Genomic DNA, 25,624 nt, shown 5'->3' on the forward strand with positions numbered 1-25,624 from the left:
GTGCTTACCAATTTGCTTTCATTATTCCCACATGAAAGTAAATCATGATAAAGTGTTCTGTTCACAGCAGTTAAGAAAGACATTTGTCCATCTTGAAGGTGTAATAGGCCACAGACAATGCTATTTCTACTTATACATTTTGTTTTATATGGATGTCTGCGTTGTAAAACTCCCAGGAATTACCATTCACATGGAAGACTGGGAATGGTGTCCCTGGGGTTGTATATATAGCAGGAGGTAGTGAATGTCCTTCCCTTCCATCATGTCTCCTCCTCCCACCCTAAGTTCATGTGAATCCAGAACCACTAATAATGGAAAATGATTCTCCTCTTTTTTTTTCTTCCAATCATTATTATTGCTCTGTAACTTGCAATGCCTACTGTCATGCCAACAATAATACCTGACTTGTCTTTATATATATATATATATATTTATATTTATTTAGGTGTAGATGGACACAACACAATGCCTTTATTTTTATGTGGTGCTGAGGATCGAACCCGGGTCCTGCCCATGCTAGGCGAGCGCTCTACCGCTGAGCCACAATCCCAGCCCCACTGGCTAGTCTTTATTTCCTTTTTCCAGCAAGGCATTTTATGAATAGCTATTAATCCATTTGAATTTGTACACATGACAAGTTTGTAGTACATCATCATCTGTTATGAGAGAGAAACACTGTTTTATTTCTGAGTTTTCTTCTGCAACTTCGGGGCAGTTTTGCAATTTTTGTCTTAGCCCACATGGTGGAAGAAGACCTTGGTGGGTTTTTTTTTTGTTTTACCGGAATTTTAACATATGCAGCTTGTGGTATAAATTAATTATTTTATTTGAAGGAGTACAATGGGTCGTTGTCTTGAACTTGCCATTTATTCTGCTTCCTGTCATCCCACAGCTAGCCAAAAAAATCCGTGAGAAGTTCAACCGGTATTTGGATGTGGTGAACCGAAACAAGCAAGTTGTGGAAGCATCTTATACAGCTCACCTAACCTCCCCGCTGACTGCGATTCAGGACTGCTGCACTCTTCCGCCTTCCATGATGGAGTAAGACTAACATTCTGTGTTGTTGATGCCACAAATTGAATCGCTCAGTTTAGTATTCAAAATGCCTGTGTTTGGCCTGGGGTGGCACTGGCTGGGGAGGCTGATGCAGGAGGATCACAAGTTCAAAGCCAGTGTCAGCAATTTAGCAAGGTCCTAAACAACTTATCTAGACCCTGTCTCAAATAACAACTTTAAAAAAAAAAAAAAGGCTGGGGATGTTGCTCAGTGGTGAGTGCCCCCTGGGTTTAATCCCTGGTCCTAAAAACAAAAACCAAAACCTGAGTTTGTTTATTGAAAAATATGCAGTTTGTGTCCTATTATTTAAGCTAAACCCTTTTTACATAGACAAATGATTTAAAAAAAAAAAAAAAAGTAATGTGATTCAGTGTTCTGTAGCTACCAGCTTCCTGGATCTTCCTAGTCACCTTTTTGTGTGGTCAAATTCAGGTTCAGAAGCATTGACTATAGATTAAGTATGGATTCTACTAAATTTAGAAAACTACAAATGTTTTTGTCATGAGTCTGCTCTTAAGCCATGAATAAGATAGTCCCACAGATTTACTTTAAGGGAGTGCTATTTATCTTTGAAAGAGTAACAAAAAATTCAAAAATCCCACTTCACACTGTAGAAGATATGATCTTTAAAGCTCCCAAGGGAAATGTGATTTCAGATATTATTAAAAGAGGATTTTTGCACATTTGAGGATATTTCTGTTTATTAGCCTAGCAGTGTTTCTTTCTGGAGGAGTTTAGGGTCATAGGATGCTGGAAATGTCATTGGAAAGTATCATTTGTCTAGAAAAACACAGAACTTAAGTCTTAATTTTAAGTTTGATGTGTCCTCTCTTTAGCCATGTGTCCTTAATCTACTTCTTTAATGTTTATTTTTGTGAATAGTTTATCAGTGTTGACAGTCTTGATTATACCAATTTACTAGAGCTATTTATAATAGGTAAAGAATGTTAACATACTTTAAAATTATGAGCATAAATGTTAATAAGTATATATTTTCCTCTTACATAATTAATGCTTTTGAGATTAGACAAGGGATGGATACACGACATAGGTTTTGGGTGGTTAAATGTTGTTTTGCTTCCACAGCATGTTTTTACTTTTGGAATTTAGGTGGGTTTTATATATAGCAGAGCATCGTCAACTCATTTTATTTCTCCATTTGTGTACTGTTAAGATGAATCTTTCTCTGACTTGCCCTGGCTGTGGCCTCAAGAAACTCATACTAATTGTTCTCTAAACTAAATGTAAAGCTTACACAATTTGGAATGATACTGTCAGGGTAGGACATCTACCTCCAGCACATAATCCCCACAAGGCCTGGGATATTTGGAGTCTTTTTTTCTGGAATGAGAACATTAATTAATTAACATAAATTAATGCTTATTTCACAGGGTGCTGTGAGCATTCAGTGAAATCTAGTATGAAAATACTTTGTAAACTCTGATGTCTCAAATAAACACTAGCCATAACACTTTTATGTTATAATGTTTCATATGAAGTATAAGTATATATTGTAGTGAACATTTCATTTTTATTAAGTTTTATCATAGGAACCTACACCTTCTATAATTGGGGACCAGTAACTTAATGTGTTGGACAAGTTTATCTCTTATCTAGAAATGAGGGTCCAATTGACAGGGTTTGAGCCCCCAAGGAAAAAATCATACTTAGGAAAGGAAGAAAATATAGTATAGTAAGAAAAAATCACTTGAGTTAGAAATAGACCTCCAACCCCAGTGGGTGGCAACATCTGGACATATTTTCAGTTGTCACAACTGGAGGTAGGCAGGGATAGTTGCTACTGGCATCTAGTAGTAGCAGCCAGGGATACTGTTATGTATCCTAAAACATACAGAACAGCCCTCCCAAAACAAAGAATTGTCTAGCCCCAAAGATCAGTAGTGTTAAGATTGAAAATCCCTGTCTTAGAAGATTAAGAATATTTCCATATATTCCCAGGTAGAACTAGTGCTCTTGATAAGATAGATAGACCAATCGATCAATCAATCAATCTATGGATCTTGAATTGACAACTTGCTACTGGGAAAATCTACCCTATTACTTGCCTACCTAGTGAAATTCTGTTGAAGTTTTAAGGAATAACTCTACAATTGCCCTTTTAACTTTCCCCCGGCCCCTCCTTATTTTCTTTGCCTCTGGAAGAATTACTAGCTCCCTTGTGTTTTTTCCCACAGTAATGTGCATACAACTCTATATAGCATAGAACTTAATGTATCATACCGTGCTGGTGGTGAGTCTGCCTCCTCTGCTGTTTTGGGCAGGAATTACACCTCTTCCAGTTTTACTCTTGGCACCTGGCTATTGGGGTTAATGACTATTTTTTTGGATGAGCAAGAAGATGCCTAGTCTCAAGATATGTGTGAGTTATCGAAGGGTGGCAAATCCTAATAGGGCAAATTGTGATACAGCAGAGTGGTTCCTCAAAGCAGAGAACTGTACCAGGCAGGTTGTATCAAAAGTGATTCTGTGAATTTCAAAACTATGCATTGTATTTGATCTGGCCATTTGGAGGAATGTCACACAAAAATAATCAGACATGTTCATAATGATAAAGAAAGTTAATGTAGTACCATTTAGAATATAGAAATTTGTAAATTCTCTAAATTTCTAATAATAGGAGGTTGGTATCACTTTCATATGTGTAAGATGGAAAGATGTAGCCACGCTGTTTAAGCTGACTTGTGAAAATGGTCAATATACAAACACAGGTGCACACACTGCAAATTCAGGACTACTTACATTAACATGTTTTCAGGTAAAAACAGTGACTTTCATTTTGACTAGGTCAAGATAAGAGTTCAAGTCTGAAATAAAGACCAACTTATTTGGCAAAGCCAATCTACCTTTTGGTTACTATAATGAAACGTAAAATGTAGTTTCTGCCCCCAGGAACTTCTCATTTAGTTCAGGTTACTCCAAGAGATCTTCGTGGCACTACTTGAAAGATGTGGACTGAACCAGCAGATTGGTTTGAGTTTTTCCACTGAATATTGGGTACCGTCTTCTCCCCTTGCTAAGAATAGCTGACAGAGCCAGGAACTGCTGTTTAGGGAGAGTTTTATAAAACCAAGGCAGTCCCAAGGGTAAAGCTGCATGATCATAAGATGTACAAATGAGCAAAACAGGGATCCTCTGGTGACAGGTGAAAGAGATAACTGACAACAGCTGTTTGCAGCAGGAAGTGACAAGTGGGAACTGCCCTTCTCTTTCTCTTCGACCAAGGCTACTTGGCATGGCATAGAGCTCCCTTTCCAGGAAAATATGTGTAGGAATTTTTGAAGTGAGTCCTGAGGTGATGTTTTTCCAATGACTGCTAAACACAGGCACTCTCTAAAGAATTCCAGGAACTCTTCAGCTTTTAAATGAAGATGCAAAAATCAAAAGAGCAGTAAATTAGTGGGAGAATGAGAGTAGGAAACCTCATCTAGCAGCCACTGCCCCAGTCCCTCATAAACACTTTTATGGCTCATTCTGTCTGTTGAAGTATCCTGCTGAACACGACTTCAGTTCATTGTTTCCTATATTTCAGTCCTGCTGTAAATGTCTACATTTTAAATCTCAGGGAGTTCACAGTGGAGTTAAGTGTAGAAAGAAAGAACTCTCAGTCTCACCAAACAGCCTAAAAGCATGATGAAATATAGTGGTTTTTGTTTTTTTGTTTTGTTTTATGTCATAGTTCTTTGACTCAGAGGTTGACTTTGGAAGTCACAAATTTTGAACTTTGGTTTCCCCAAATTTATGAAAACAATAGTACCTATCTCACAGGGTTGGTGTAGGGGAGGTGTTTTAAGGTTGTATTGAGAGCAGCTTTATTATTGGATTATTAAGTGCTCATTCTAATTTCCTCTTTTTTGGCAATCACAAATTTTTCTTTTAAAAATAAATACAGATAAATAAAAAAAACTGAATTATTCTGAATGAAAATACCCACTTGAATGTGACCAATATTGTGAAAGTGGTAGATATGAAAATGACTTTGTGAAAAATGAACTCAATATTATTACAGATTTCCTTCTGAGCTGTGAGATATTATAATTCTGAAAGCAAACTCTTCAAACTTTTTAATGCCCATCGCCTGTATCTGGCCATAGACACATGTATTAATACTGCTCTTGTAATAAATGTAAGCAATTGGACCTCAGATAAAGGATCTCCACTCTTAGTTCTGGATCTTGTCTATCCTTAAGTCATCTGGGCCCTATAAACATTTTTTTCTAAAACTCAGCACTGGCCCAAAGCTACAATAGCAGCTTGTTACTAACATTTTAAGAGCCTGTGACCTACTGACCTTGCTTCTTCTCCAAATGTACTGAGGATGAATTAGAACTAAAACAATGTTTTTATAAATCATTTAAGCCAATGGCTCATTTTCCACTTTTTGTTTTAGGCCACGCTTTTCATTTCTACTGAGTTATAATCCATATTTGATTTTCTTCACTTTGACTTAATAGTGCATATTGGAAAAAAAAAAAAAAGAATGCCCAGCTCTGAAGACCTGAGGGGTTTTAAAGAGTTTATTATAGAGAATTCTGCCCGATATACCCTGAAGGTTGTATTATGATGACAACAGAGAGAACCCGCAAAGTGGCAGAAAATTGATTTTTCAGATGGGTTTGATACTTTCCTTCTCAGACTAGTCAACTCTTAAAAATTCTTGCTCAGGAGCCTTGGAAGTTAATGATTTTGCACAGTGCCTTGCATAATGATTAGGTACTCTGTCAATGTTTATTAAAGGAATGATCTGCAGAATTAGCATTCTCTAATGTGGAAAAACAAATAGGTTAAGGCTCAAAGACAACTCATTTTCAATGCTATGACTTCACATAGCTTTGAGAGTGGGTTCATTTATTCATGTAACTTAATTAACAGCTCTCTTTGGGTTGGGTTAGTTGATGGTGGCAGCGGGAGGGGGGGTGGGGGTGGGGGGAACTTCTCTTGCAAGGAATACACAAACACAGAATTATGCCCAGGGACTCTATCTGGCCTGTACGTATATTTTGTTTGGCCCTCACAGGTGTTTGAAAGTTTTTCAGATTTTTTTTTAAAGTTTTTAAATCCATTGCCAGCATTTAAACTTTGTGAGATTATATATTTTTAAAAGTCAAATATCTGTGATCTCTTGAAAAATTCACATTCCCACTTGACAACAGTCCACTCTCAAGAAATGCCCCTCCACTTTGAAGGTGTGTGCTCTCCCATTCACTGCAGTTCCCACCAGTCCGTGGTCTGAGGTATGACACCCAACCCATTTCCCCAGTTTTTATCACCTGCTTGGCCTATGGCAGTGCGTAAGTTTACAACTCTTGATTTTTAAGAGTTGTATGATGTTAACAGATTTGACTTAAAAAAGCGTCTTGTCCCTGTGAATTCCCTGCTATGCCAGCTTGAACTTCCATCTCCTTCTTTCAGGCTTTGAAAACTCTAACCCTTTTGCAGAACACTAAAGTTATCCATCCCTGAAACCTGGTTTGCACAGAGATGAGGCTTATTGTGTGCTTCTGCAACCTTTGTTCAGTCAGCAGACCCTGCTAAATCTGGGCTTTTATATAAACCAATCAATAATTTTATCTTCCACATTTTTTAAGCCCTTTCTCTTTTCTGTTCCGAATTTCTCCTATAGATGTTACTGCCTGTTGGCATTTTTAAAACTTTTGATGCTTTTAATAAGGAGAGAATAAAATAGGATATCCTGGGAAAATGAACTTAAGATTTTTATTCTTTTTTTATGTGTCCAATGGAGTTCAGTGATGTTGTCCTCATTCACTTAAGGCTTGTTAACAGCCAGTCTCGGCAGGAATTGGCATTAGGGCATCTAGGCCTGGCTTGATGGGCAAAGTGATATTCTGGTGGAGCTAGAATCAGTAAGCACCTTCTTTCCAAGGCTCTCTGAAGCCAGCCACCTGGAGCTAGGAGACTTCAGCTGAATGATAATTCTCTATGCCCATCAGGGAGACTTTAAAAGCTTCACTCATTCCAAAAAATGAAGAAACTCTTGGAACCATTGACAATTGGATTCCTGCTATTTTATAGGGAGCTTTTGAGTTGGGCATCCACAAAGAATTATCCAGTCTCCAGGGAAGGCAAAAAGAACTCATTTCATTTTTAAGGAACCCATTCTCAGCTGGTACTCACTAGAACTTTCTGATTTGAGGAGTCAAGTCTTGTCACTCAACCTCGTGAGAGCATTGTGCTTCAAACAGGGCAGGTAGCATAGGTTCTGAGGTAAGAATCACAGGCTCCTGGTTATATTTCTCTTGAATAACCACTGTCAGAATCCAAAGAAACAAAACCAACAGGGATATGTGAGTGTGCATTCATGTACAGAGAGAGACGTAGTTATTTGTTTTAAGGAATTGACTTATGTGATTGTGTAGGCACAAGTCTCATATCTGCAGCATAGACTGGTAGTCTGGAGACCCACAGAAGAGCTGTAGTTCAAGCCCCAAGACAATCTGCTGGGAGAATTTCTTGTTGCTTAAGGAGATCATTGTTTTGTATTTTTTTATTTTCTACTAAGACCTTCAACTTGATTGGATAAGGCCCATCCACATTTTGGAAAGTAATCTGATTTTCTCAAAATCCACAATTTAAATGTTAATTTCAGCCAAAAAAGAAGAAGAAAATCCATCACAGAAATATCTAGAATAGTGTTTAACCACATAACCACATATCTGGATAGCAAGTGATACATCAAATTAATCATAATATCCTTAGAGAAAGGATAGAAAATTGAACTGTAAAACCTACTATGGAAATTAAAGTTTTATTAGTCTTCAGATTGTCAAGAGGCTGCCAGCTCTTACTCCTAGAAAGTTCTGCTGTGTTCTTCTTTATTGCTCCCTTTTGAAGGTCAATGCTCATGTTAATGAATCCCTGGAAAGGAGTCTCAGTATTTAAGAATTTTTTTCCCATGTAAATTGGTTATATAATCTTGTAACATGATTTAAATAAATTTCTATATTAATATACCTGGTTCCTTAAAAGCATCATTGATACCATACGAGCCTAAAATAAGTTATTAGAGAGTTTTTTTTTTAATTTTGATGATTAACATGCTGATTCATAATATTCAGATTCTTATGCTAGGCTCTTTAGGAATTTATAGTAGATTTAAATGACATAATTTCCATTCTTCAGGGACTTAACCTCAAGTCAGGATTTTTGTTTGTTTTTAAAATAAACTCGAAAATGAGCTTTCATTTTGAAGGAGAGAAAGGTCTTTTAAATTTTTTATTTAATGTACTTATGTATTGGCTTTTCTGTGGTGCTGGTGATCAAACTCAGTTGCATGCTAGGCAAGTTCTCTACCACTATGCTACAACCCCAACCCTTATTATTATTATTTTTAATCATCTCAGACTCTACCATGCTGGAAATGAAATATCTTAAATAGTGCAGACAGTTTTCTATTCACTTTAAGTTCAATTGTGATACAGATTATGCTGTAGTAATTTAGTGCTAAGACTAGATGAACCTCTACAATGTGCTACTTTGCTGTGTCAACTTAAGAAGTTCATTTAACTTCTTTGGTCCTCAGTTTTCTTAACTATAAAATGTGCAGTTTGAAATACACTCTAGACACTCTTCCAACTCTCAAGATTTATTTAATTTCCTCTAAACATCTTAGGAGGGTTGGTTTTTAACTGGAGCCATTTGCCATTAGAGGCAACTTTTCCTACTGTTCAAATTAGTGAATTCTGAATTCCATGAGGGCACTTGTGAGATACTATGCAGCAGAACCTATAGAAGTTAAATCAATTGATCGTTCATTCATTTTTTTTAAGTAGCTTTGTGGAATGGTTTATGAAAGAAGTACTTCTGCTGCATGTTGAAGTAGGGAAAAGAGAGCATAAGGAGATATGGAGGAAGAGATTTCCTGGAGCAAGGTGCCAACATGAAGAAAATCCCATGGATGGAAATGACCAGGAGTGCTGAGATGAACCTGTTTGGAGCAAATGATAGAAGAGGCAGCTAAGAAGTTGAACTGCCAGGGCACAATGGTGTACATCTGTAATCCCAGCTACTCAAGAGACTGAGGCAGGAGGATTGCAAGTTCAAGGCCAGTCTGAGCCACTTAACAAGACCTTGTCTTGAAATAAGAGATATAAAGGGCTGGAGATGTAGCTCAGTGGTAGAGCACTCCTGGTTTGGATCCCCACTACTGTGGGTAGGGGGTGAGGGGAGAAGTTGGATTAATATGAGATCATAGAGGATCTTAAGTGCCAGACTGAAGAATCTGAACATTATTCAGTAGGTTTCAGTCTCCATACATGAAGTAAAGGACAGTGTGTATCCTTCATCATATCTTTACAGCCTGACACATGGTAGATCATAAATATTAGTAGCTGAATGAGGCAATTAATTTAAGAATTTTCAGAATGGGAGTAAAAGAATAAGACATAACATTAAATGAATTTTACTTGTTAACTATGTAACAACTGGAAGACCTGTCTGATTTCATTTATGTAGGCAGGGAGCAAGAACAGACCTGAATTTGGAAGTTGGTACACACTGTCAAGGTTTGGAAGAGGCCTGGGGAACTATATGCATGGCGGTACCACAAGCAGAGGGTTATTTATTTGCACTTTGTGTGCTCTTTCCTCTTAGTCACTTGAATTCAGGGACCCTATCAGATTCAACTTGGCATCAAATACCTTGCTTAAATGGGTCTTGTATAAATACATGACAAAGAAGTTAGTGCACAGTAGCATATGTGAGTTTTTTTCCTTAGTTTTGGTTTAACAGCAGTGATGGTGCTTTCAGACTTATCAAGTTACTTTACCTCTAGGCAGAAATCAAGCAGTGTTGTGTTTTTATGGCCTTTAATAATAGTCTCTGATTTCATCTGAGCATTATCCAACATTATAAGCTCTGATATAAAACTTACATTGATATTTTCTTAGTTATTTTTTTCAAATATATGTAATAAATATGTTATATGCATTATGAATTTGAAAATCCACAATACCAAAGCCATGTCTGTATTATTTTGAACTCAACTTGCCTTTATCGTGTTGAAGGTAATAAATGTAGGAGTCATTGTACTAGATACTGTCTGGTAGACAAAGATGAATATAATCCATTATACCTTCAGACGAACCTAGGACACAAGTAGAGCAGGCTGCGGCAGACTGGCAAGTGCATGACAGCCATGAAAGACCGTTTCAGAAGAGAAAGAGAATATGATCAGAGGCCTCTGATCATTTTGATGGAGAAGTGGTAGGCAATTACAACTTGAAGAGTGGAGCTTCCGCAGACAGATCTAGAAGAATGCTTCAGACCAGAAAACAGCAGCACGTGTCCATAAAGCAATTGAGTATGGTGAGGTGGCAGGCCCAGCTGGAGCAGTGGACAAGGGATAGACTGCAGTGGGCTCAAAATCCTAGGTGCCTTAAATAGGCTTCTCTCTGTGAATAGGTTTTTAAGCAAGAAAAGGCTGTGGACAGGTCTGTGATTTGGGCAAATTAATTAGTGGGCAAGTGAAGAGTAACCAAGACGGAGGGGCAAGTTGCCTCTCATCAAATTGGGCCAATTTGGTAATCACAAAGTACTGAAGCTTGGAGGGACAACTGCAGGAAAGCAAGAGACATATGGTGGCACTGTGAAACCGAGTGTAAAAACGGAGTGCAGAATATGTAGAATCTGGCAACTAGATTTTACTGGAGGTTTGTGTGAGGAGGAAGATTTTTTTCTTTTTTCTTTTGGCAGTATGGGGGTGTTCAGTTTAAGTGGTGTCCCACATCTGGGACGATGGAACTTAACAGGTTAAATTGAGCATCTTAGAGGATGAGGGTCTGCTACTAAAGGGCAAAAAGAAGAGCAAAAGGTTTATAAGAGGAAAAAGAACTTAGTATGAACATGCTGATTTGGATTTTGAGTTGCATGAAGATCACCCTTCGGAGATGTTTGGCAAGCAGTTGAGATTAACATACAGCATCATTTTATTTTCATCACCAAAATATTTTTGCCCCATGGCAGCTCAGGAGAGAGAGCAAAATTGAAATATGTAGACTTATTTTTAATGCATTCTTATTTTAATTGACACATAGTAATTTTATGTGTTTATAGGGTACACTTTCATGTTCTATTACATGTATTCAATGTGTGATGATCAGATGAGGGTAACTGTTATATCTACCCCCAGGAATGTCTACCTTAATGTTTTGTATGAATGAATAGTGGAGTTTTTTTATAAAATGTTTCTAGATATAATACTGAACCAAATATAGGCAACACCTTTTTTTTTCTTTTTCTACTCCATTTTAAAGATAGTGCACACGGATGAAGTAAAATACCTAACTCCACATGTTTTATTTATTATTATTACTGTTCTTATGTGAAATAAAACATTGTGGCTTAGCACGGAACTTTTGTGCTTATGACTCTTGTTCTTTTGTTCTGTGTCACAGGTCAAATAATCTGACAAGCTTGGTTCTGGACAACTGAGTTGTGTTTTGTGTTTTAGTTGCAAAGTACAGTGTGACAGTATGACAGATCTTACTCTTTCATGTTGGTCTCCCTCCCTTATCATCTCACACTCCATCTCCAGTTTCTTTAACAGTTGCTGTTACCTGCAGGCAAAGTAAATGTTACCAATACAGCCTTTATGGATAGGACTGCCAGAAGGACTTGGTGGAGCTCAAAATTCAATGAAACAGAGCACAAAGTGCAGAGCACTTTGCCTTTCTGAAAACCTACTCAGTTACATTGTGTAATTTATATAAAAAGAGTAACATGTTTATACCTCAGTAAACACTTTCTTATTTTTTTTTTATTTCTGTAAATATTAATTCTCTTACATTACATCCTCTGTGTGATTTCTGAACTACCTAGTTAGATGGGAACTATTTCTGCCCCAGATGGGGCCCTTTCCATCTTACATATAAAGAAAGAGGATCAGAGAGATTGTGGTAGAGCTCAGGGGAGTGAGTTTGGTTTCCTGATGTGGTTCTCTATTAATGTGGTTCTCTATAAATGATAAAATACTTTGACCAAAGGTAAAATTGGAGTGGTTCTTCTGCCATTGAAATGCTGAACTATGTGTTCCTTCTTGGAATTTCTGTTGAGGCTACTGAATGAGCATTCACGATTCTAAATTGACTGAGTAGAAAACCCTTGTAGTCTGGCTAGTTTGTTTCCCAGTTAAAGCCATGTTCCCACAGCAGTTTGTGTGATTTCTGTGTGTGTGTGTGTGTGTCTGTGTGTGTCTGTGGTACTCTTGGTGAGCATCTCACAGTGCGGTAGAAAGCACCTGCCTTTGGCTCTGCTGAGAATTTGCTTTCTGGATTTCTCTGAGTGACCTTCACTGGCAGAGGCCTGGGAGACCTGCCTCACGGCTTCCAGCATTGAATTTCACCAGCTGCATTTTATGGATTTTAGGCAGAGTTGGTTAGGAATTTTCTTTCTTTTAAAAATCTGGTTTTGGGGGGCTGGGGATGTGGCTCAAGTGGTAGCGCGCTCGCCTGGCATGCGTGCGGCCCGGGTTCGATCCTCAGCACCACATACAAACAATGATGTTGTGTCTGCCAAAAACTGAAACATAAATATTTAAAAAAATTCTCTCTCTTCTCTCTCTCTCTCTCTCCTCTCTCTTTAAAAAAAAAAAAAATCTGGTTTTTAAAGCAAACTAGCTAGTCAACTAAGAAATAGATCCCATCATAGCTGAAAACCAAAAACCTCCCCCTAAGCTTTTTGTGTGTTTTACTGGGCTGAAGTTTTCAAAGAAGTCCCAGATTTAAAAACCATTCTGCTTCTTTCTTGGGACTTGCTTTATCTGGTATGGTGATTTGCATTTCTATCTTAATACTCATTATTTTATTAACTTTTTAATGTTGAGTTAAAGTCTCAGCCCTTTAGGTTTTCTACTTTTACTCATTCAGCAGATAGTGACTGAACTCTTCCCTGGTCTGATCATGGGCTAGGCCTGAGATGAGGAGGCAGAGGCAAAGGGCTCTCTCCCTTTGTGTCCTCCAAGCAAGAAAAGCATCCAGATAAATATCTGTAAAGTGAGTTGAGGCATTACCAGAGTGCAGATGACTAGTGGTCAGAGGTGCTAGGCAGCAGCATAAAGAAAGCCTGTGGATCCCACCAGGCCACTGCTCCCTACCTGTTTTTCTCTTTTCTTTGCAAAGGTGCCCTTATTTCTTATTCTTGTGCCCACATTCCAACCTGCTGATAAGGAAGACAGGGATAAATGTTTGACATGGTTGTGGACCCACTTCCAGTTCCCCCTAGATGCCACCCTGTGCAATCTCCCAATCTTTTGTGAAAAACAGATAATACTACCTGTTGGTGTGTGGAAGGGCCTCCTTGGCGATCTGCTGTGGTGGGGAAATGGTTAAAAAGAAATATGGTTGTCCCTGTGATACTGAGACCTTGCTAGAGAGAGAGGTACTTTTTACTTTGAAAGCCTTACCTTCCAAGGGCATTTGAAGTCAGCCCTTGTTTCCAGTCTGGCTGAATTGCTGAACCCTGAAAGTTTAATCCTCATTACTGATAAGAACAAAAAGAATGTGACTTATCACTCCCATCTCTGCAGAGATGGAAGGAAAAACCATTTCTCGGAACATGATTACACGTTATTTGACAGCTTTTCAGTTTGCCCATTAATTTAGGTGTTTGAATAAGTAAACTCGTGGGGTGGGGGGAGTCGAGTATCATTGACTTTATAAATGTGATGGTTCCTTTTTGAAGAGATCCTACTCTTACCCTTTTCCTCCACCATTCAAACAGAGTTTAAATATTTGCCAGTGCAGATGTTTGATTTTTATCTTAGCTCTTTCTTTGTTTAACTTTAGTCTCATGGGTGGTTAAGTGGAAGATAAGGGGGTTCTTGTTTAATTCTTTTCAACTGGTGTTGCTCAAATATTTGGAGAGCAACCTCTTCCCAGAAAGAATGAGCAGGCGGGAATCTGATTGAATGGAGGTGAAGAGCTGTGTCTCCAAGTTACAGCAAGCCAGACACTGTGAGGCTGTCACTAGGGCCAGGCTGTTTCTAGTGTCCACACCTTCCTTGACGGCAGCTACCAGTGAGGGCTTTTGGTCTCCTTTGCTTCCCAGAAAAATGTGTGATGTTCTTAAAACGGCAGCAGCACCAACTCCATTGAGAGCCTCGTGGGGTTTGTTTTACAGTTACTCCTGAACTGATAGCAGGTTTTGCTTTCAGTAGAAAGGATATATTTTTTTAACCTTTTTTGCACTTGTCTCAGCATTTTAGCAGTGATTAGAAACAAGCAAACAAGTAAAAAATATCCCCTGCCCCAGTAGCCATCATTATATTAGCTTTGTATAGGGACTCAGTCGCTTTAAGCCTTGCTCTTCAGAGAAATCCACAGGGATTTGCTTTTTAAATCATTGCCTTAAAAACGTATCCACGAACAATACCGCATTTCACCACCACTCTTGCAAATCCACACAGGGGTGTGGTTTTTGTGCGATATGTGATAAATTGGGCAGGCTTCCCTGGAAATGTTAAGGAAAATCCAGGATTCAAAGTGATTTGCCCGGCAAATCACCTTCCCTAGGAAATTTAAACAAAGACCAAATAAGATTCAGGAAGTAAACCCCAACTGGTGTGTGTGTGTGTGTGTCTGTGTGTGTGTGTCTCTGTGTGTGTGTGTGTCTTTCATATCTTTTTCTTTCTAAACTGGGACTCCACTGCAAAGTTGATTTACACTGTGAATCGAGGCTGAATGAAATCCAATTGGAACTCACTTGAACACTGTTTTGATGTAAGATTCAAAGCTTCTGCAAATTTATTTTATCTTCTACATTTGCTGATCTCCTGCTTGTAAATCCTGTTGAAGGAGAATAAAAATGACTGCAGCCTGATGGGAATTAAATGTCTGAAGTTCAAAGCAGTTTGCACATCAGAGCAAACGTCAATCAAATGAACATCTTGCAAGGCAGGCAGGGAGTGAATTTCTCCATGGAGAAGAGATCAAAGTGGGAGTCACAGTTCTGTTTTCTCCCTCGGGATGCAGTTTCGATCAGTTGTTCATGAAAGTAAATCCAGAAGGAAGTTTTTTTTCTTTTTCTTTCTTTTTTTTTTTTTCTTAAGGGGGTAAGAGATGGAGTTATTTCTCTTGAAACTGGATTTCAGGAACTGTTTTTTTTTTTCTTATGAAAAGTATAGGAAGCAGTTTTAATCCAATATCTCCAGTTTTTAGAGTCAAGGTCTAAAGGAGATTTAGATAGGATTTTTCTATTGCCATTACTTTTTTTAAAAGCATGCATATAAAGAATGAAGTATACAAAACCTCTTAAAGTGAATTGCCACCTCATTTTACATGATAATCTATGATTTTTACGAGTTCTTGACCTTTTCATAAACCTGGAATTATATAAATGTGACTGGCAACTAATATACTTCTCAATGTGAAATCTTTTCGTTTACTCCAAAGAGTAATTGACCTGCTTTATAAAGTATCTCAAGCGTGAACTTGATATTTCCCACAGTCTCCAAATCAGGGTGAACAGCATACTGCTTTTTATAAATCACTTTCCTCAAAGGCGCACGTGCATAAAACACATTCCTGCTTTTGGCTGAAGCAACTGTTCCTCCAGGGCCCAGAGGTAGCTAACGAGGATGGCTAAGCGTGTTTCACTCCTGTGCTGGAGTCAAGTAGGGTCTGGAATCCAGACAGAGCAGCAGCATTAGCATGCAAGAGTGAAGGGCAGAGAGATGATCCCCTTTTACATTTGCTTGGAGGAATTCTCCTCCTAGCCTAGGTGGCCCACCTTTTCCTCCTATGTCTGGACACACTTTTCCTTCTGTATCTCTTAAGCCCCTACTGACACTTACTTCCTTACCAGACTGGCAGGTCAGTGGTGTAGTTAGTGAGAAAAGCAGCAGAGTAGGGCTTATTTCCAGGTTTTTCATGTGAACTTGGCTGGTGGATGGATGTGTGTTCCATGGCTGAGGTGCAGTACGCGTGAGAGAACTCAAAGCCATCCAATCTATTGTGAGATTAAGTAGCTGTTCAATGAATATTACTGAACAAAATGCCCAGAGCCTTCTGGTGACTTAGCTCTCTGCCCTTTCTCATTATTCAATCAGCCAATAAAAATTTATGGCATACCCCACATTCCCAGCAATGTGTTAGACCCAAGAGAGAAAAATAAATTCTCAAGTAACTTACAGTCCCATTGGGGGAAACCAAGACCACTCAAGTACATGAAAGTTTCTAGAGAGAATTCAGAGTTTTCAAGAGCTCCCTGGAGCAGGGAGGGGTATCAGTTAACAAGGATTCCAGAACAAAATCTTTTGGCATCTCATCCCCACTTAATACACCTTTATTTGGTATGTGAGTCAAGCAAAATAATTGAGATAATTTGCTTGTTGTTTACAATAAATCTTTTCAATGTTTGAATATTCACTGGCCTTCCCCCACTAAAATTTGTATGTTGAAACCTAACCACCAATGTGATCATCTGAGGAGAAATATTAGGGGCCTTTTGGGAGTGATTAGATCATAAAGGCGGAGCCCATGGGTAGGATTAGTGTCTGCACAAAAGAGGCCCCTGGGAACTGCCTGGCCCCTTTCACTGAAGAAACCGTGAGAAGGTGTCATCTCTGAGCCAAAAAGTGGGCTTTCACCGAATACTGAATCTACTAAAGCCACAATCATGGACTTTTTATCTTCCAGAAATAAATGTGGGTTGTTTATAAGTCACCTGGTTTATGGTGATCTGTTACAGCAACCCAAATGGACTAAAGTAATTCATTTGTATTTTGTTGATAAAAGCAGAATCTAAAAACAATCTGTGTCCAATGGATACGACTATGATATTATGATAAGCCCGATTCCAAAGGAACATAAAAATTACAGGGAAAAAAGCCATATGTTTAAAAAACAGATTCGTCAGCTTGAAGGAGGAAGGACTTATTATCAGCTGGACTGATGGGAGGAATTTGAAAGAGGAAGATGAGTTGAGCTGAAGAACAGGTGCAGTGGACCGGAGAGTCTGAGGTGGATCCAACAGGAAGCACCTGTTGAGGGACCAGTGTGATAACAAGTGTAGGCTGGGAATTAGTGGAAGAGAAGGCTGGGTAGGTTATTTTTATTTTATTTTATTTTTGTAGTGGTAGATGGACAGAATGCCTTTATTTTGTTAATTTTTTTTTTTATGTGGTGCTGAAGATCGAATCCAGGGCCTCATGCATGCTAGGCAAGCTCTTTGCCACTGAGCTAAAGCCCCAGCCCTGGGTAGATTATTGATGACAAGTACTATATCATGAAACTCTTTTATGACTGACAAATGTTTACTAAGCACAGACTTTTGTTAATGAGTCACTTCCATTTTTACTGTTGTAAAATGTTCGCTTTAATGTTTTTAAAGATGATCTTTGCAGTGAAGGAAGTAAAGTGATCCATAGTAATAGTTCCCCTCGTCTCCTTGGTTCGCCTGAACCAGTTATCATTTCACAAAAGCCCAAGGAATCTAAGCCTCCAGGGTGATCGCAGAGGTCCTGGCTGTGGACGCTCCATCCAGGCAGACAGGGGCTCTTAGGCAAGCCTACACTTTTCCTGGGATGATTTTTCAGTACCCATCCTGAGTTGCCCCTTTCAGCAAGTTCTCCCTTATGCATCACTTAAATGAGACAGAGTGGTGTGTGACTCCTCCCTGGAAAGGCAAAGTTGGGTTGTGGATTCAAGTCTGTCTTAGGTCCCTGACTTGCTCTGTGACCTTTGGTGTCATTTTTTTCTACCACGAAAGGGGTTCATAATTTGTATAGCAAAGTTCAGTTGTGAGATTGTGAGATGCAGACATACCTAAAAACTACTCTGTCCTCTTGAACCCAAATCAAACTGGAAGATCCTCTGTCCCTAGTCTCTTTTAGGCATACTGGAAAAACTGTGTTCCCTTAGAAAGAAATTTGATTGCTTTATTTCTAAAAGAATTTTCATGGCAGAAGCAAAGGGCTCTTCATCTTGATTTGGAAGAGTGCTTCTTTTTTCTCAGAGGCTGACAAAAGTCAAATTCCTGTACCTTACCCCAGCCTCACTAAAATCAAACTCTCCAAGGATAGATCCAGGAATCCACATTCCAGCATGCTTCCCAGGTGACTGTGGAGCAGCTAGAATTTCAGTCATTTATAACCATTCAAATGAGTCACACGCCTGCCTTGCTAAGATTTCTGGATCCTAAGGAGAGTCCAAAAACCAGGGCCAGGCTCCATGGATATTCATGAAAGACCAGCTAATATGAGCACCTACTTTTGACAAGAACAGTGCTAAGTATTATGTACAAAATGGTGAGCAAAACCAACAAGATATAGTGTCTGCCTTCCTGGGAAACCTTTCTATTTATAGCACCTGATCTATAAAATCTGTCTATAAAAAGTACACAAACAAGCCAGGCACTGTGGCCCATGCCTGTAATCCTAGCAACTCGAAAGACTGAAGTAGAAAGATGGAGAGTTTGAGGCTTCCCTCAGCAACTTAGTGAGACCCTGTCTCTAAACAAAAAATGAAAGAGGGTGGGGATGTAACTCAGTGGTAAGGGCCCCTGGGTTAAAACACACACACACACACACACACACACACACACACACACAGAACTGTAGATTTAAAATTGTGTTTTGAGAGAATATGGAAGTACTCTATAAAAGCTTGGGAAGTCACCCACTGTTAGAATAGGTCTTCCTAAGGAACCGGTGTGTGAACACAGCCCTGAAGGATGAGGAGGTAAACAGTCAAAAGACCCTTCTAGACTTCTCTTGTCCAATACGGCAACTGTTCTTCAGTGACTATTCATCTTAAAGATTAAATAAAACAGGAAATTTGGTGTCTGACTTACACTAGTCACATTTCCAATGCTTAGTAGCCACATGTGGCTACACTATACTGGGCAGTGCAAAAATTGTGCCTATTCATCATCTTGGAGAATTCCCTTGGCCTGCCCTGGTCTAGACCAGGGGTGGTGAAACAAGTGTGACACACCACCTACTTTTGAAAATGAAGTTTTATTGGAAGCCAGCCACACTCAACTCTTTATATATTCTCTGTGGCTGCCTTCCCACTATAATGGCAGAGTTGAATAGTTGCAACAGACCTTATGGCCCACAAAGCCTAAAGTATTTATTATCTGGCCTTCTATAAAAGCGTTTCGTAAAGAAACTGCCTTTTCATGGCTAGCTAGCACATGAAGAGGAGTGAGATTATGGTGATGCTGCTTTGCCAGCGCACACACACGGGCAGCTGCTGCTGTGTTAATCTTGTCTTTTTTTCTCCCCATCTGTGGCTTTTAAGGCAGCAGTCTTCTCGTCTAGACAAATTGGAGCAGGTCCAAGGAAGAGCAACTTTGTTGGTGAAGCAACTGTGTCCTTTGAGGCACAGTTCATGTTGATGTAATTCTGCACTGGGCTAGAGGCTAGACTAAAGGACTCTATGTTTTCCCCCTTTTTGTGGTGCTGGGGGGTGGAAGCCAGGGCCTCATGCATGGGCAAGTATTCTACCCATGAGCTATAGCCCTAAAGGACTGTGAAATTCAGTTATCTCCTTCTTTGAGGTGCTGTGTAACAAAACAAAACTTTTAACTTCTGCTGTTGAAACTGACGTACCTCGTGAAATTCTAGCTTCCTTGTTTATTCAACCAATGTGATTTTAATAATTCATATCTATTATGAGATGTGACCAACAGACAATAGAGTTTCAAGATCAAATGGATCTTGATTTTGAAGAGCACCTCTCCTAAGTTATGTGCTCATGGAATTTCATTAATTACACATTTTACCCCAAGTTTTAAAAAATCCTAATATAAGCTTGAGTTCTTTTGAGTATCTCAAAGAAACTTCAGGAGACCTCTCATCTGAAACCTAAACAAGTTACATGGAAGTTTAAAATCTCTTTTGATACATTTGGATTAGATTTGCTTAAAAATACTCTTAATGACTATTTATAAATTTATTGGCCCATGTTCCTAATACATTTTTTCAGATTGTTGTTTTCTCTAGCAAATGAGTAATTGATTATTAATAGGTATTGTTGATCTGCTGTGATCCAGAGTTGTACTGTTGTTTTGCTTATAATAGTAGCATTGTACTACCACACTGAAAAATCAAAAAAAGAGCTTGGCCTTATTTGCATTACAGTCTAGCAGGTAGAAGTTCTGTGTCTGTACTGAGAGAGGAACTTACATACATCATTTATAATCTTTCTGAGAGCTTTGGAAAGTAAATTTTATTATCTCTTTTTTTTTCCAGATAAGGAAACTAAGGCTCAGAAAAATTTATTAAGTTTCTCAAGGTCACACAATTTAGTAGAGACACAGAAGAGCTTCAGATCCAGACTTATTATGTCCCTTTCAATGCTGTCTATTTTTGTACTATTTCATTTGTTTTCAAATAGGATAATTTAAAGAATATGGTTTCACATATAACCCCAAAGCTCAAGTCTGAATTTTTATGATTTTAGTCAGTCTGAATTTTGTCATCTATTTTTTTAATCCCCTTAGCATTGAATTTGATTTCTAAATTTTTTAGACACAGATGTTTTTTTTCCCATATTTTATTGATATTTTGTTTTGTTTTTAAAGGCTGGGGATGGAATACCCAGGGCCTCATGTATCCTAGGCTGGTACTCTGTTGCTGAGTCACATCCCAGGCTTGAATTTTTTTTTTTTTTGAATATTTAAGTTTTTAATGTTAAATCACTATTCTCCTGTTTATTGGCTGAACTTTTTTGTACATAGTATGAACTATTGTTTTTGTTGTTGGTTTTTCTAGATCAGAAAACCCCCAAATAAGCATTGTTAATCTTACTTTTCTATTGTTTCAGATTTGATGGGAACTTTAATACCAATGTATCTAGAACAATCAGTTGTGATCGACTTTCCACCACTGTTAATAGCCGAGCCTTCAATCCGGGACGAGACTTAAATTCAGGTCAGTAATTTGTTTGTTTTATAAGGGTGAACTATTTTCTATCAAGTTTAAGTGGAATACAGGTATTGCCTCAAACATTTTCCCTCACATTTTGAAGAAAATTATCACATACCCAGAATTGGATATTTCTTTCTGGTAAGTTAACCCTCAATAGAGAGGGAGAAAAAAAAAATCAAGCTGGCATCTACTGTCTAGTTATACATATGGCATGTGCCAAGGACCTTGCTAGACTCTTCAATCCATTATCTTGTTTGTTGTGTGTTTTATATTTGTATTTTAAAGGTTACTTTAGAGACCTAGTTATGTTTGCAACAAGAATTGTTGGACTTCATTTGCATTGCGTATTTATAATTTTAAATTTGGGGGTTTTCTGGAAGAATGATGGAAGAGGTTTTCTACCTGTTAATGTTACCACATAATATCATAGATTCAGGTTAAACTTTCTTCCTGTCTAATTGGAACTCAGGTCCATGCAGTGGTAATGACTACTAGCTACCTATGTTTATCTAGCTCCTGACAGCGTCAGAGTAACATGATGTCTCTGCTTTCTTGCCCTGGAGTTCCACTTCATATTTCTCCCATTTTGTCTTGTGTACACTTGCTGATTGATGGATCTCAGAGCCTGGAGGCTTCACCTTTTTGGAGCTGGAAGAAATTTTAGAAATAATACCAGCCTCAATTTTTAGATATTACTGAGGAAGAATCCAAAGCCCAGAATGGTCCTAAGCTTTCCTTTATTACTGGGAAGTTGAAGGATAAAATCCTTGAACATGAGAAATATATTTCCCAAAGCCCAGTTCTTTTGTAGACATGCAGAACCCAAGAGAGAAGCCATAGGATGAGAACATTTACTTGTAGGGCCCCATCCAGTCTCTGGGAAAGAAAGATATAATCATGAGGAACTGTATACACAAACCAGGTAATCTACTGGGCCTGGAAAAAAAAGACTTAAAAGTTTTATATTTCTTAGAGATAATAAAACTATAGCTGCTAGATAAATGGTCCAATCCAAATCTGCCAGGCACGTATTCTCTGGGCCAATATATAGTAGAGTCAATATTTTTTTTTTAAGATTTGCTTTAATATTTTTTTAGTTGTAGTTGGACACAATATCTTTATTTTATTTATTTTTTAATGTGATGCTGAGGATAGAACCCAGGGCCTCACACGTGCTAGGCAAGTGCTCTACCACTGAGCCACAACCCCAGCCGAAGTCAATAATTTTTTAATTGGTCAGAGAAACTGAAAGCCTTCAGGAGCAGATAAGGTTTACTGCTAGAAACGAAGATATATGAGAATATTTTTCAGTAATAACAGAAAAAAAAAGTAGATAAAAGTATGGAATGGCCAAAAAAAAAAAAAATTAAGTGTGGAAGATTTCATAACTGACACAGGGCTCAGAGCTGGCACTTTATTCTCCATGTTCTCAAATTCAGTACTTTACCTCTTTCCCTGAAAAAAAGTTCATTAACACAAGACATGTGACTGGGTCTGAAGATTTGAGGTTGAAGCAGCAATCTTTTAATGGAATCAGATCTAAGTGTGTCCCAAAAATGTACAAGGTAATTTACTATTGTATGTAGTTATTATTTTTTGCAATTCATGCGAACTTGTGGGGTTATTTATTTGAATTAATAAAGAAAACAGTGCATTACATCATGTACAACCACAAGAATGGGACGTTATACTTTATGTATGTATACTATATTCAAATACATTCTACTGTTATCTATAACTAAGGAAAAAAAAGAAATTTTTAGTACAACTGGTAACATCACAGAAACAAGTATTTCTGGAGAAAATGATTATTACCATAAATGATGAAATATGAAATAGTTTGTCATTGGTAATATAATTTAATCATATTATTGGTAATATGATTACCTATGAAATATACAAAATGCAAGTACAGTTGCCTCCCAAGCAGCACCACCAAGTCCCTAGAGTTCAGCTGAGTGCGTCTGTCTCTACACTGTTAATAAATCTTATTCTTGTTTTCATAATTTGATAAAAAAGAGAGAGACAGAGAGAAAACAATGCATTATTCATTCAAACAAGATCTAGAAGGATCTAGTCATTAATGATAGTGGGTATATTTAAGTGATGGAACAGTGGTGTATTTTTATTTTCTTATTTTAATTAAGCATTCATAGCTTTTATAATCAGCTTATTATAAATCAGCTCCTGATTATTTGTAATACCTAGTATTATGTAAATACTAAGTAAACAGTTGCTATACATATTGGTTAGGGAATGATGACAAGAAAAAAATTTTTACCTGATAAGTACAGATTCAGTTTATTTCTGAATATTTTCAATCAAAGATTGGGTAAATCCACAGATAGACTAACTGTACTTTCAAATATGTTTGTTCTCTTTTTTGGTAGCTAATACCTTGCTTAACATATCTCTGACAACAGATCCTCAGTCTGGTGCTGAGTTTCTAGCAAAGCTCTGTTACCTCCTGGCTCTATGATTGGGACAATAAGAAAGGGCAAATTGGGGCAGGCAGGTGGTACATGTTCACTTGTGTCCAGAATGAGGCTCCCCTGCCAGGGCCACCAACCTCAGTGAGTAGGCCAGACCTTGGAGGATGTGGAAGCTTCTGCAGCCAGGGCCACATTCCCATTTCCTTATTTTGAAGGATCAAATCCTTAAACATGACAAAAGTATATCCCAAAGCCCAGTTCTCTTGTAGACATACAAAACTCATTCATGCATCATTACTAGTAGTATTATACCTTTTTCTTAGTGGATACATGTCGCGACCCCTTGCCCGCAAGGAAGACGCAACTCGGGAATCTTCTTTCAACAGTTTATTCAGGCCCCTGATATTTTTCTTCTCTCTCTCGGATGCCCCTCCCAGCCTTAATAAAGCATCCCAAGCCCCAATGCAAAGCTGCCGCGTGGAGCTTTCTCACAGGGTGATGTACAGGGTGGTGAAAAATCATGTGCCAACTCTCCCAGATAAGGAGTTGTTTGTCACAGACCACAGCGGAGCCAGCGTCATCTTGTAATGGCGACCATAATCTGCAGAAACGGCAGAAGCGGCTCACCACAGATACAGAAAAAGCAGTTTTTCCAAGCTATTGCCTCTTCTCTACCAATTGGAAATAAATACATAACAATGTGTTCAGCAGTTATTTATTAAGTATTCTCTACATGGTAAATTCTAGGCCAGGAACTATAAACAAAACAAAGAACAAAATTCAGAGGTTAAGAGCTGTAGATTTTGAACAAATAGACAAGTAAATGCCCAGGTCGATGATGAGGAGTGCCTCTGTGGTTCCACTGTGTCCCAAGGTGAGCCTGATGAGAGGAGCCTAATGCTAGGTGTTCAGATCGTGAGGCGTCACCCTGCTGAATGGGTGATGCCAATTATCAAAGCACTTGAGGCTGCAAGTTGGTCTCATTCTCTCTTTCACCATGTGATGCCTTCCACCATGCTTCAAGAAGACCTCCAGAAGATCCTGTCCCTGGACCTCAGATTTCCCACCTCCAGAGCTGTGAGCCAAATAAACCAAATAAGTTACTCAGGCTGTGGTATTCTGTTGTAGCAGCACAGAACAGACTAAGACAGATGCTGTCAAGGAAAAATAATTCAGAGTTGAGACAAGGAATGCTGTTGTTTGGGGTTTTGGTGTGGAAACAGGAGGAGACTTACTGTTTTATGTAAGGGCTCATTGGTGAGATCTGAAGAAGTGGGGGCTGTAAGTCATGAGGATAACTGGTGGAAATATATCCCATGCAAAGGTCTTGAGCTAGGAGAATGTTTGGTGTGCTCCAAACTGCCAGAAGCTGTGATGGAGTGAACGAGGAGGGAGAGTAAAAGATTAGGTCAGATAAGTAGTTGAGGGATGGATCACCAAAAGCCTTTCCTTACTGGCCATTTTAAAGATTTTTAGATTTTGTATGAATAAAATTTAAGGCCATCAGAGGATTTGATGCAGGGAAGCAATCTACTTAATTTGAGCTGCTGTGACAAGAGAAAGGCCAAGATACAGGCAGCTAAATGAGATGCTTATTAGACGCCCAAGTTGAAAGGACTTTGGACAGTTGGCTATACAGGCCTATAGACCAGGAACAGAGTCAGACTTGAGATTTAAATTTGGGGCTCATTATGTCTAGGTGTAGTAATACCTCAGTCATGGAACTTGCTAAAATCATATAGCAGATGACTGGAGTTAGAAAAGAGAAGAACTCCAGAGACTGTCTTGGGACACTTTGTCACTTAGAGGACTCTCAGAAGCAACCCAAAAGGAATCAGAAGGGACAGTCAGTCTCCTAGGGAGAGAACCAAGAGGAACATCTCCCTGTTTCAAAACACTTTCTTGGGGAGAGATTGACTGTCCGGCAGTCCCAGTAAGTGAGGGTTAGAAACCTGACCACAGGACTTAGCGACATACAGTCACTGGTGAGCCTGAGAAGAGGTGCTGGGTGGAGTAGCATCTTAGAATGAAAGGCTGATGGCGGTGGGTTTAAGCTCTTGAGAATGGAAGAGAGAAGTTGAAGACAGTAATTGCATGAGGTTTTGCTTAAAGAAAAACTGAAGGGCCTTAGGAGTCCAGAGTGTATTTTTACATTGAGCGAAGTTAGAGCAAGTTCATGTAATAAAGGGAATGATCCAGCAGAGAAAAGCTAATGATACAGGAACCTTCT

The 25,624-nt window shown here is 38.6% G+C and overlaps 1 protein-coding gene across 1 annotated transcript in view; it reads left to right on the top strand.

The window, feature by feature from the left end:
• Cachd1 (cache domain containing 1) overlaps positions 1–25,624 on the top strand; it is a 205,336-nt gene that overhangs the window by 106,121 nt on the left and 73,591 nt on the right. Inside the window, exons 3-4 of the mRNA XM_046451058.2 lie at positions 893–1,041; positions 20,859–20,965. Coding sequence (XP_046307014.1) covers positions 893–1,041; positions 20,859–20,965 — 256 coding nt within the window. The remainder of the gene's footprint in view (positions 1–892; positions 1,042–20,858; positions 20,966–25,624) is intronic.

This window comes from Marmota monax, unplaced genomic scaffold, assembly GCF_021218885.2.
Source record: "Marmota monax isolate L192 unplaced genomic scaffold, Marmota_monax_Labrador192_F-V1.1 WCK01_AAM20220418_F8-fsc00023, whole genome shotgun sequence".
Lineage (NCBI taxonomy): Eukaryota > Metazoa > Chordata > Mammalia > Rodentia > Sciuridae > Marmota > Marmota monax.